Raw genomic sequence first — 14,219 nt, 5'->3', positions numbered from 1 at the left:
GTTTGATAGCATCATTTCTCCTTATTGCATGAATCCAAAGCTTTTTGCCTCTCATCTTCTGGGAAACTTAAACCCCCTCTGGCAGATCAACTGGACAAGTAGGCATTGGAAGTTTATCGTGACTAGTTTTCTAATCATACTAAAGCAGATCAAAGCCAAACAAAGTTAAATTCATGTGAATCTAAACTTGTTGTGTGCCACCTATATCACTGTAAGGGGAAAAAAACTAACATAAATTTGAAATTAAAGTATCGTAAATTAATACCTTACAATTTTACGCGTTTGAACGAAATTCTCTAAATCCTCAATCTGTAAAACATCTAATCCTACACTACCATTTACAACCCTATTAAACAGATGTTAAGATGAATAGTTACCTACTTCTTCAATCAATTGTAATACTTTTTGAGAGTTTATTCAGTCACCCTTTTAGCTCCATTTATTAAAGTTCCTAACAATTTGAGAGGAGTGATGCAAAAATGAGTTAAACCTAAAAATGTACTTACCAGAATAAAAAAAGAGCTGATGAAAACCAACTATCATTTAACAATTTATGATAAAATATATATCAATATATAGGGCATTACCTTGATAAAAAATGTGTTCCATCTGTCTGACATAGTATTACTGCGTGTGATTTCATCAGAAGTATACTTTTGTGCCAAGGAGTTAAACATCACTTTCTTTAATGTGCCATAATCCTGGACAGTGAAAAAACAGATATTTTGCAATTGAGATGATCTACATGTATTATTTGTTAATTGTGTAAATACAGTTGGATTAATTTAACCATTAAAATGTACAATAGTATATTCCTTTCTTATGTTTTTAATATGAGTAATGAACATTGTTACCGTAAGTTTTTGTGATGCTTTTAAATCCAGAATTGGAATCGTGTAAATGAACAGTAAAACTGATATCACAAGACAAAAGAAGAAATACTACAATAGAAAAAAATGAGAGATTATTTTTGAAAAACGAACTTTACTAAAAGGCTTCAAAATTAACACATAATTTGCACGTTAGAACAAATACAGTCATTAATCGATGCTTTAAGTAATTAAAAAAAACATACCAAAACATAATATATAATCAAATATGCGATTTCAAATTTTCCGGTTGGCGCATATGATAAAGGCAAACGAAGGAGAAGACAAAGGGGACTGACTGCAACAGAAACACATCCTATTATGAGAATGGTTTTAATTTTCTCCCTTGCGTCATCATAAGAGCAGGAAACAAAGGAATCCATATTCAATATTTCTAGTGCTTCTTTTTTTTCACAGAGCTTGGCTTTTCTTGCTATCACACACCATGTTACTAATATAATCGAAGTAACCTAAATAGAGAAATAGTTGCAATTCACGTCTTTCATTACATGTACCTGGTTAAGAAAAGTTACTAATCAGAAGTCTAAGAATAGTTCACAAAAACTACTACTCATGTGGAATTAAACATTCTTCCTTTAAATAACCGCCGAAATATGGCTGAAATATTGCCGACTCGGCGTAGAACAATAACAATCAATCAATTAATCTTCCTTTAATATTAGCTGATAACCCCCCCCCTTTTCCACAACTTGTAAATTATACACACTTGTCTGCTTGTCTTATAAATTACTATCTCATAAAACAACTAATACGTAAAAATAATCTTTAGATTTTTTTTATTTTATATACACGAAAACCTTGATAACAATAGTGAAAATAGTTTTCACAATTCATTTTCATAAAAAACTTTCAAACTTATGTATTGGAGAATAAGTTTACTTTTAAAACAATAATCTATTCCATACTGTCTATATAACGGATATAAAGGGGGTTTAATATATATATATATATATATATATATATATATATATATATATATATATATATATATGATATGATATGAAGATTGCCCCCCCCCCCCCCCCCCCACACACACACAAATGTTCGTCATAGATCGCTCAATTCTAATATTTTTTTTTAGTGAATATCAATCTTTGTTATACCTTAAAAATTAGTTCCTATATAAATCTATACTAAAAAATCTAACATTTCCAATGTTTCAGTAAGAGGTCATAAAAAATAAGATATTGGGCCTGTCGATGAGATATTGGACTGCTTACGTCACACTGTGGGTGGGATTAGCTAATTATAAATCTATTTGCATTTCTTGCTGCTAAATGAAATTTACATCATGAAAGCCAGCACAAGATACAGATATGTCAAAAATGTATAACATTTATTGACTGTGTTCTCGGGCAAAATGCATTTTGTAGATCCCTCGGTTTTAGACTATCGACCTCAGGCAAACATCTTGCATTTGTTGAATGCAATCATTTAGGCACACTGGAAGAAAATATTCTAATCACCTTTCACATTCAGCGAAAATTAACATGAAGAAAGCGTTGACATTATACAAAACAATAATTGCGATATGATATGAGCAAATTAAAGTCCTGTTAACAATTTTTTCTTCCATTTTGAATTCGGAAAAGTACATGGGGATATTTTTGTGAAAATATAAAAGCAACGCATTTACCATTATTCCTACTGTCAGAATCAATAACGCACAGCTTGCTTTTCCTTCAACCTAAAAATATAAGAGCATTATTGAATATATTTTTCATCTTTAATTTGTAACAATGGGCATTGTTATATTCAATAAAAAGAATCATCTTTGTAACACAATAATTATCACATGCCAAATGGTGACTTTTGACCTTTTCAATAGTTGTTTCATTGTCTTTCTGACTTTCCATTTGTTTGCCTTTGTCATTCTTATTTTTCTGAAAAAAGAAGCAAAGTATGATTTAAAAACTCTTTTGAGTATCTAAAATTTTCAAATGACAAACAAAGCCAGTGCTCATTGTGACAGAATCGTTACAGATAATTCCTAAACGGCTTCCCACTCCCTTACAAGCTTTATTATTATTTTTTTTTAACCAGAGTTCAGTATATTTTCCGGTCGATGTAAAAATGAGATAAAGCAAGGTATACATTTAAAGATGGGTATATAAAGTCCCCGTATATGAGGGGATAAATTAATGAATATTAATTTTATTATTGAGGATGAAGTGGAATTATACCACACATTTATTTAAACTAGATTCATGCATAATTACTAGTATATAGAATTAGATATGGATTATTTTTCTGATATGTAAGTTTGAATGTAAGTAAGTAAGAATGAAATCGTAAGTTTACACATTTTAACTCTGGAACTGAAACTTTTTTATTTCCAAAAATAAAATAAGACTGTTTCAAAATTGAAACCATTATACACATTTATTTTCAGACGACTACAGATTTATCTATAACTACTTGAAGTCATTAAACCAATTGCTCATGTGAGGAAAATGAAATCTGAATCTCATTGCAAATTAGTCAAATAGCGAATTCATGCCACGTAATTTTTTTTAAGTTGGTAATTCCAACTTTAAAGTCGGAATTACCAACTTTAATCTTGGCTTTTCCACCTTTAAAGTTGGCTTTTCCACCTTTAAAGTTGGTAATTCCAACTTTGAAGTTGGAATTACCAACTTTTAAGTTTGAATTACTAACTTTAAACTTGTTATTTCTAAGAATAGAGTTGGAATTACCAACTTAAAAGTTGGAATTACCAACTTTAAAGTTGGAATTACCAATTTTAAAATTGGAATTACCAACTTTAAAGGTGGAAAAACTAACTTTAAAGGTGGAAAAGTCAAGATTAAAGTTGGAATTACCTAACTTTAAAATTGAAAAAGCCAGAATTAAAGTTGAAAAATCCAACTTTTATGTTGGAATTTCAAACTTTAAAAAAGAAAAAAAAGATTTCCTAGCACTAATACGCTTCCGTACAAACTAAACATCGACCAATTTATCAAAATTGGAAATTATCTCATTGATTATGAAAGTTTTACGCATTTTTCCTGGTAATTGTAGTTCGTATTCTGGTCAATAATTTTTTAGAGAAAAAATGGCATCTGAAGCTGTGGAGCAAGAAAGTGTTTCAGATTTGTTATAACAATCATAATGATTAATTTATCAGACATTATTTCAATCTGTGGTGATTTTTTTTCTCAGTATGGCAGTATTGCATTACAAAAATTTTGAGTTTGGACATTTTGCATATTATTCTAAGGTTGTACTAGTGCTAAAAATATCACCAGTAAAATGGCCAACTCGATCTTTATTCATAAATGCAAATACTAATTGAAAGGAAAAAAAAAAATGAGTGAAAACATTAAACCGTTTCACTGATCCGAGATATAAAACCTTCACAGGAAATATGTACCTGCCTGTTTATTGAATACTCCCTTCTTGTTGTATGTGAAATAATTTTGTCATATTGGAAAAAAAAATATTTTCGGGATTCAAAATGAAAAAAATGAAAAATAAAATATCACATTAACTACCATGTTAACTGCTTAACAGCAGATAAGTTGCACTGCTAAATGTTTAATAGCGATTCTCTGTAACCCCTTAAACTTTTTTGCCACGCATGGTCACCGATTTTGATGAAACATTGCCCCGCGGGTATGTAAAGGCTGCACTCAGATATCCTACTTGCCTATACAGTATGACATCATAGTAAGCTGTATGACGTGAACTTTATTGATAATGATTTCTTAATATCTATATCTCAAGTTGAATTTCAGGTCCAAAAAGTGAATGGAATCATTCAATAATATAATATAAACTAAATCTTGTCGTTTTGGGGTGGTATAAATAGCTAAGTATATATCACGGGGGTAAAATATCAAACCCATGACGTCACAACTATTGATCAAATATTTGCTGAGTGAAAATTAAACGTGACGAGAATTCATGTCAACAAATATATAAAATGGAAGTTTTAAAGCATATACCGTAAATGTTATGTGTGATTCATAAGGAATTAAAGATTAAGAATCAGGTACGCTGATTTATACTTATCATGTTTTCTTATAATGAACACAGGCAGTCTTTTGAAATCCCGATCAGCCTTTCCTCTGTCGTTCTATAGCAACAACGATGCAAAAGTTCAACGCTACGCCGCATACTTTGAAACATAAATTTTGTTTGTATCGAAAGCTTGTATTCTATAGTACTTGGGAAGTGCTGCTAGAATCGTGTGGTTAACATGAATTGATAAAAATTCCTTGATCGTATGTACAAATTGTGAAAATTTTGGTAAGGTTTCATGCGCAACTTTGGAATATTTTTTTTTTCTGTGTCGGGAGAGTAGGATTCTAGCAGCACTTTTCAGGATCCCGTGATGTTTTTACATAATTTTTTTCAAAAAAAGAAATAAATTATCCCCGGGTTAGTGTTGAACTTTTCACTTTTTCGTTAAGGCAATTTTTTTTTATTTATAGACGTCACATGATGACGTCGTAGTGGAGTGCTCCTTTCAGCCAAAGACTCAATGACGTCTATACAATAGATAATAATAGTAAATGTTTTATCTATGGCTTTTCCGATTTATCAATGTTACATTTTACGGAAAAAGTCTAAATTCGCTGAAAAATGATCAGGGTACTGCCTTAATATACTTGCGCCATTATTACAACTTGACACCAGAAACATATATCAAATAAACTTTCGTCGCTAAGTGTCTTGGTTGCCAGGGTAACAGCCAGAAAAGTTGAAAAAATTGAGATTTTCAACTACTTTGAATCTTTATTAAGCCTTAATAAAGACTAAGAAAAACAAACAAACCATTTTCCCCAAAACAAGACACCTTGTTGCCACTTATGCTATAAAGAAACTATTTAGAATTTATCTCTAAGTAAGTGGAAACAATGGGTACATTTGTAATACATTTTAGAGGTTGAAAAATGCTGGAAAAAGCTCAATATTCACAAATGATAGATGTTACATGATCAAACTCAATCAACAACTAAAGAAAACAATAAAAATATCTGATCTTAAGTAATTGGGTATTGGCAATATTATTCTAAAAATAACTTTCATGGTTGCCATGGTTACTCAGTGTTGCCTTGCAAAATCTGTTGCTATGATTGGGTTAATGCTACTATCTTGAGGAAAACCAAAAAAATTCATGACTGGCACAAATACATCCTTAGGACCTTGCAACACCGACAACATAAAAAAAAAATTGATTAATTGTTGCTTAGCAGTGTAACCATGGAAATAACGTACTAATTGTTTAAAGTGATATTTTTTTGCCGCTTTAGGAATTTACTACCTTTAAATCAAGAAACATATCATTTTACTCACCTTGAATAGTACTTATCTGGTAGAATTGGGTACATACCTCTAATTATTTTTAGAATCGGTAGGAGAAGAAAGTAGTGCAGAAAAAATTACAAGTTCCTTAATTTGCAGACCTGAATTAAAAAAACTGTGATAAGGTATTAAACTGAGCCTCATACTTGTTGATAAGGAGCATGTTCCCTTGCAAAAAAGCTTGGCAGATGTAATTTTTCAAGAAGATCAGCAGAATTATTTTATGTATTATAACACCAGTGAGAAGTCTTGAAATCCCCTACTTTCACTTTCATTTTCAGAGGTTATCGCAGACAGACGCATTTTGCCAGAAAACGAATCTGACATGCCACCTCGAGATTTTAACCAAGGAAAGACAACTTGATGTGCTTTGATTTGAGGGGTCACTCAATGCTGAACGAAAATTAGGGACATTGCTAAGTGAAGAAACGTTAACATTGCCGCCTATGGGAAAACAATTAGTGGGCTGTACCCATATTGTGGAGCCTATTGGTAAGAGAAAATTCTCACAGATCTTTACTTTGTTTTGAACTCGGTGTTTACTATCATTTGCAATTGTTTAAATTTATGAAAGAAGCAAATTTTAATTTGTTTATACATATTTTGAAACAAATCGATTTGTGAATACCCCCTCCTCCCCCCCCCCCCCTTTAGGAACAGACAGCTTATGCTCATATCTCCCATTGTGTACACATGTAGCATGTAAATTAAATGTATCGATTTTATACAATTTATTAATTCAGAGCAGAGGAAAGGAACAATTATTTTAGAAGTACATCCACCACCATTGTTTATTTTCAATATACACAAAAATTGACAAATGAGGTCTGAATCGGTATTCAGTGAAGTTCAAGGTCAAAGTGAAAGTAGAATGGCAGTAAGTTATCAAAACTGCTTAGTGCTACCTAGTGCAGAGTCTTGCAGTATGTAGGTGATATGCATTTGTCATTTTATGAAAGAGGTAAAGAAAAAAAAAGGTTTCCATGCCTTATTACAATATTTGTAAATGAAAACTTTTATTTTCATGGAATAGAATTACATGAGCGAGGACAATTTACATGTGCATTCTTTCTAAGAAGTCGGTCAGGCTACAGTTCTGTAGAAGTTAAGCAGTGTGAGCGTGAACATACACACTAACATTTTTTTTATATATATATTTTATTAACTGCATTACATGTATTTGTCTGATGTAAAATTATTGTCAGTAAACATGCTTTTTACCTGTATTATTAATTTACATGTAATTTAACAATGCTGAGACTAATTAGTGCAAATTCATAATTTTCAATTGATATCAAATTATGGGCAGAAAAGGAATGTGGTAGGATTTGTGTGTTTGATGTCTGTCTGTGATTGTTTTAGGTGCTTTTTGATGCTTATTAATTATTGCACCATTTTTTAAATTTATTTTTTTTTAGGATCATGGTGATACAGGCCAACTTTGAGGTTCATGCAGATGGTGTTTAAAACTATCAGTCAGTAAAAACAAACTCATTTGAACACATCTTGAGTCTTCACATGTAAAATGATGGCAGTACTTTTAATATGTAAGTTGAATTTTCTAAAGCTTCTTTGTGTGTGTATGTGTGTGTGTATTGGGGGGGTGGGGGGGGGGGGTGGGGGTGTTAAAGCTTAGAAAATGTAGATTTTAAATGAATATTTGAGGTATGAAAGTGACCATCAAACTAATCTATACATGTATGCTATATATTTTACAGCTAATATATTTTAAAAAGAATTTCAAAACAATTACATTCATAGTGTTGTGTATGATAAAATATTAAGATTAACCAATATAAGAGTTGAAATTTCTTTAATAGTTGTCAGTCAGAATGAGCGACTTGTAAGGAAATTCAAAATTTTCAAAGTTCTCTTTCATTTTCCTACAAATTACAAAATGGTTACCATGGAAACAAAACATTTTCAGTAGACTATTTATTTGATCTACTCATGCAAGTATTTTTATCATTTTATAGTTGTAATGAATATTTTAGCTCTAATTTCATCTTTAATTAAAAGTACGGGAAAAGTAACACTACATGTGTAATAAGCAATCCATTGTTATGATGTCATTATGACGTCATAGATGAGTGAACTTGCATTGGCGTAAAATTGCTTTGAAACAGATGAATGTATACAAGAATATAAAGGCTTATAACTTTTTTATTCCTACACCAATTTTCCTGAATGATACATCAATGGACAGGAAATAATCAGTACTTTCTATTTTTACCACTTTCGGGGTATTTGTAAACTTAATTTTTTTGTCAATCATGGAGAAACAATGAATTCAAGGGTGAGGGATGATAAAATTTTGTGCAAAAATGCATTGATTTTTTGAAATAAGAGAAATGGACCCATATGGGTGCTTGATTATGATTTTGCTTGATGTATTTAAAGTTTTGAAAGATTATAAAAATGGTATAAGTACATTAATAAGCTAACCGATGACTTAAAATTTGGGTGCAGTTGTGGCTAGATGGAAGCATTTTATAAGAATTTTGCATACAGAACTGTGCATGGTGTAAAATCTTTATTAATGATTGAATTTTCCTGAAATTTGGCATAATGTCACTACATAGTCTGTAGTATGACTTATGATGTAAAATGTTGTAAAATCCAGAAAATACTTTTTCATATTGGGTACATACCTCTAATTATTTTTAGAATCGGTAGGAGAAGAAAGTAGTGCAGAAAAAATTACAAGTTCCTTAATTTGCAGACCTGAATTAAAAAAAACTGTGATAAGGTATTAAACTGAGCCTCATACTTGTTGATAAGGAGTATGTTCCCTTGCAAAAAAGCTTGGCAGATGTAATTTTTCAAGAAGATCAGCAGAATTATTTTATGTATTATAACACCAGTGAGAAGTCTTGAAATCCCCTACTTTCACTTTCATTTTCAGAGGTTATCGCAGACAGACGCATTTTGCCAGAAAACGAATCTGACATGCCACCTCGAGATTTTAACCAAGGAAAGACAACTTGATGTGCTTTGATTTGAGGGGTCACTCAATGCTGAACGAAAATTAGGGACATTGCTAAGTGAAGAAACGTTAACATTGCCGCCTATGGGAAAACAATTAGTGGGCTGTACCCAAATAAAGTTGAATATCATATATTGATAAAGTTTGTTGAAAAACACAACACTGTTGCTATGATTACCAAGAAGAGAAAATGTTCGATTTTGTTAATTTTATGTCAATATTAAACCCTATGTGCGAGCTTTTTGCATCCAGTTAGAGATTGGGTGGTAGTCAAAATTCAGGTTAGTTGTTCATATATATCAATCGTTAAAGTGTTAGGAATCTACATACAAGGGTACGTATCCAAGGAAACAGAATATTTTTTAGATATTTATGCATGTTTTTTCACCTTATTGCCATAGCAACGTTCTTTTTAAAGAATTGAATTTGAATTTTTTGAGATTTGAAATTAGGGCCACACCAACGCCTTTGAAAATGAATCATCAGTTATATAAAAATATGCTTTTCAAAAAGATAGGATAAGATTTAAACACTAAGAGGGTAAATTAAAAATCCCTTTGTGGTATTAAAACCATGGCAATCATTGCCAACCTATAAAAAATATAATATTTTGTCCTTTTATATGTTACAAGGATCTCTTGTCTATTATTTGCTTGCATTTCAACCTATAACTGCTTTTATTCCTAAGTGTTTGACTTTATAAAATTAAATGAGCAAAATAATTACTTTTAAATACTTTGTTTCCATAGTAACGTATGTTATAGTTGATTTACCAAACATGTTTATCATGCATTTAAGACACCAGGCCTTCAACTTTCAGAAATAGTCATTGCCACGTGTTTGCTTTCCTGCAAACGTTAACTGTGGGACTCTAAACATGTTGAAAAATGTCATTTTTCAAACTTTAGGACTTGTTGCTATGGTAACCATGACACATAACGACAAATTTTTGCCTGATTTGAGTTTACAGCATAAAAGACTTTTATCATAGAGAGTTTAGAGAAATTCTGAGACTATGCGCGCGCCACAGCTCCTATATAAAATAATAATAAAAATGGAACTCGTAAATATACTTACCTTGTCATTGGTCATTTGCAAAATTATTTTGTTAAAAAACATTCTGATTGTACACACAAGTACTCTGAAGTTGACATTAAAAAGATGCTTGAGTTTCTGATTGACAATATCTATGTGGTTTTTGGAGACCAGGTCTTCCAACAATCTATTGGAATTTCTATGGGTACCAATTGCGCCCCATTATTAGCAGACCTTTTTTTGTATTCATATGAAGCAGAATTTGTCCAAAATCTTGTACGTGAAAAGAAGAAAACACTTGCTGTGGCGTTCAACTCGAAATTTAGATATATCGACGACGTATTGTCAATCAACAATGGCTATTTTCATTCTTATGTCGATACGATATATCCTGGTGAACTTGAGATAAAAGATACCACAGAATCTGACCCATCTGTTTCATATTTGGATATTTTACTTGAAAAAGACGTTAATGGTAATCTAACAACCAAGCTTTATGATAAACGTGATGACTTTAACTTTTCAATCGTCAACTTCCCTTACTTATGCAGCAATATACCTTCATCACCTGCATACGGGGTATATATCTCTCAGTTGATTCGATACGCAAGAGCATGCTCTACGTATGTACAATTTCTAAAACGAGGTAAATTATTGACAAATAAGTTGATGAAACAAGAATATCAGCTGTCTCGTTTAAAGTCATCATTTCGTAAGTTCTTTGGTCGATACAATGACCTTGTCAGCAAATACAATTTATCATTGAGTCAAATGCTGACTGACGTTTTTCATACTAATTGTTAGGCCATTATTTACACACTGAATTGTCGACGGATTTTTCCGTTATTTCCCGATCATGACAATGAGCACACGGCGGGTGTGACCGGTCGGCAGGGGATGCTCACTCCTCCATGGCACCTGATCCCACCTCTGATGTTTGGAGGTCTGTGTTTGCACTGCTCCTATTTTGTATTGTATAATGGACTTTTGAGCTTGAATACTGTTCGTTATCTCCATATATTTCATATAAAAGTTCATATCATTACAGAGAATGGGTCTTAACATGCTTAATTTGATGTGATTCTAAGTTGCCATGTTGTCAATACTAATTGGTGACTGAGTTTTAATCTGAAATCTAAAAAATGTTTCTTTTTCATATCTGTCAATGAAACCCTGTGAAATTATGGTGCAATGATTTCAACCAATATGTACGCGAAAATCTTTTCTTTTGATGCAATGTTTTATAACGCATGTGATTTTTAAGTAATTCATTAAACATAAATTGGTAACCTCTTATTATGTATTTTTGAAATATTAATGAGCTTAAACTAATAAAACCAAAATGTGTTCAGAATGTGTACAAGTTTAAATCTTTTTACATGTAGGACTGTATAAGAAAATAAATATTTGAAGCATTTAATTCTAACGATTTGCATAATTTCCATGATTCTTGATAATTACCGCTGGCTGATCAGTTCTTTGTTTATCACCCTGTGAGTCTGCATTTTGAACTTTATTTTTCATAGCCTGAAAATATATTCATGATATGTTTTAAGACAATAAATCATACTCTATCAATCGTTTTCGGTTTTTCTTTAATTTTATGCACATCAATACATTTACTTGTACAGGGCGTTTCACAATATATGTCACACATCTAAACAAGTGTAACCAGAATGTCAGGCATGGTATCAAAGAAACTTTAATACCCTAGAAACCCATTTTTACCTGAAATTATGATATTGCGAAAATATCGGGAAAATAATCATATCATGAAGTAACTGATGACGTCATAATTTATGTCATAATTTTAGGGTTTTTTTTTTCAAAATGGAGTACAACTTGCAACAAAAATCTGAGATTGAAAAACTGTATTGCAAACACAGATATCCTAAAACTGTACAGAGTGTGATCAGGAAAAAGTATCCAGATAACAAAGTGCTGTCTAGGTTTCAGATATTAAGGATAGTTAAGAAGTTTGAACTAAAAGGTAGTGTAAAGGATGAAAGACACTTTAATCCTGGTCCTCCAAGAAAGTCAAGAAGTGATGAGAACATTGACATAGTGAGGTCTATCATTGAGGAAACACCAAGAAAATCAGATAGATTAGTGTTTAGAGAGATGGAGTGTGACAATGTAAGTGTTTCGAGTGTATTTAGAATTCTGAGATTCGATTTGTGTCTTACTGCATACAAGATTTCAGTGATGCAGCATCTAAAGTCAACTGACATTAGGAGCCGATTTGATTTTGCAAAGTGGATTAAAAGGAAGGGCAAGGAATTGGTCGACAGCATATGGTTCTCAGATGAGGCACACTTTTTATTTAAATGCATCTGTGAATAAACAAAACATGCGCTTTTGGGGTTCTGAAAAACCAAATTTTTAATGAGGAAAAACCTCTGCACGCGGACAAAAGCACTGTTTGGGCTGCACTTTCATCAACAGGAATCATTGGTCCTTATTTTTTTGAAGATTCTGATGAAGAATGTGAGAGTGTTAACGCAGAGCGTTACCTGAATTTGCTGAAAAGGAAATTTTTACCAGCCCTTCAACGGAAATCAACCAACTTCGAAAATGTTTGGTTTCAACAAGATGGAGCTACTCCACACACAGCTACAAAAGTGCTTGAGTGGCAAGACGACACATTTTCAGGACGTTATCTTTCACACAGAACTGAAAAGCCATGGCCACCACATTCACCTGATTTCAGTCCTTTGGATTTTTTCCTCTGGGGATATTTGACATACAGTATATACTGACAATCTTGATGGGATAAGGGAACTGAAGAACAAATAAAACGAGAAATCCGGCAGATATCCAGTGAAACGTGCAAAGCAGTGGTCAGCTATTTCCACACATTATATCAAGAAAGGGGTAAAAATCTGGAGCAAATCATTTGAGATAATCGTTGCCATAGAAACAGCAATAGAATGTGTTTGGTACCTCTGACTTAAAATATTAATCTTGGATATCTGTTGATTAAAATGATGTATAAAATGTATATGTAGCTTGTGTGTTACAATTTTTTCTGCCTTTAGATCTGTGACATATATTGTGAAACACACTGTACTTTCGAGATGTTATAAACTATTATCTACAAATTGTTAAATAAAATAATGCATGTACCCTTTCGTTTGCCTGTGAATTCTGCTGGAATGGTAATGGTGGTAACTTTTCCTGACTCATGGGGTCTGTAGCCTTCAAAACAATGAAAAAATAATGGAAAATAAGTCAGAGTTGCAATTAGTTTTATTCTTACCATAAAATTAGTAATATTATTATAAAATTTGTATACGTGAAAAGAAGAAAACATTTGCTGTGGCCTTCAACTCGACATTTAGATATATCGACGACGTATTGTCAATTAAGAATGCTTATTTCCATTCTGATGTCGATACGATATATCCCGGTGAGCGTGAGATAAACGATATCATAGAATCTGACACATCTGTTTCATATTTGGATATTTTACTTGAAAAAGACGTTAATGATAATCTAACAACCAAGCTTTATGATAAACGTGATGACTTTAACATTTAAATCGTCAACTTCCCTTACTTATGCAGCAAAATACCTTCATCACCTGCATACGGGGTATATATCTCTCAGCTGATTCGATAAGCAAAAGCATGCTCTACGTATGTACAATTTCTAAAACGAGGTAAATTATTGACAAACAAGTTGATGAAACAAGAATATCAGCAATCTTGTTTAAATACATCATTTCGTAAGTTCTATGGTCGATACAATGACCTAGTCAGCAAATACAATTTATCATTGAGTCAAATGCTGACTGCCGTTTTTCATACTAATTGTTAGGCCATTATTTCACACTGAATTGTCGAAGGATTTTTCCGTTATTTCCCGATCATGACAATGAGCACACGGCGGGTGTACTCACTCCTCCATGGCTCCTGATCCCACCTCTGACGTTTTGAAGGTGCCATACCCCCCTCCCCCCAACCACACATTTTATAGCGTGATGCACACTTTTAACA

At 32.2% G+C, this 14,219-nt stretch overlaps 1 protein-coding gene across 1 annotated transcript in view; it reads right to left on the bottom strand.

The window, feature by feature from the left end:
- The window catches only part of LOC133189452 (uncharacterized), a 36,043-nt gene extending 22,628 nt beyond the window's left edge, over nt 1–13,415 (bottom strand). Inside the window, exons 1-7 of the mRNA XM_061324823.1 lie at nt 13,348–13,415; nt 11,683–11,748; nt 2,708–2,773; nt 2,527–2,577; nt 1,103–1,339; nt 855–941; nt 588–701 (exon numbers count right to left, since the gene is read on the bottom strand). Of these exons, the coding sequence (XP_061180807.1) occupies nt 588–701; nt 855–941; nt 1,103–1,339; nt 2,527–2,577; nt 2,708–2,773; nt 11,683–11,748; nt 13,348–13,407 (681 nt within the window). The 5' untranslated portion in view covers nt 13,408–13,415. The remainder of the gene's footprint in view (nt 1–587; nt 702–854; nt 942–1,102; nt 1,340–2,526; nt 2,578–2,707; nt 2,774–11,682; nt 11,749–13,347) is intronic.
- Nucleotides 13,416–14,219: the final 804 nt, after the last annotated feature.

Source organism: Saccostrea echinata, unplaced genomic scaffold (genome assembly GCF_033153115.1).
Source record: "Saccostrea echinata isolate AGI-Se365-2 ecotype Australia unplaced genomic scaffold, CSIRO_AGI_Sech_v1 ptg000018l, whole genome shotgun sequence".
Taxonomy (NCBI): Eukaryota; Metazoa; Mollusca; class Bivalvia; order Ostreida; family Ostreidae; genus Saccostrea; species Saccostrea echinata.
Note: the sequence above shows the minus strand (reverse complement) of the source record. Positions and strands in the feature narration are given on the sequence as shown.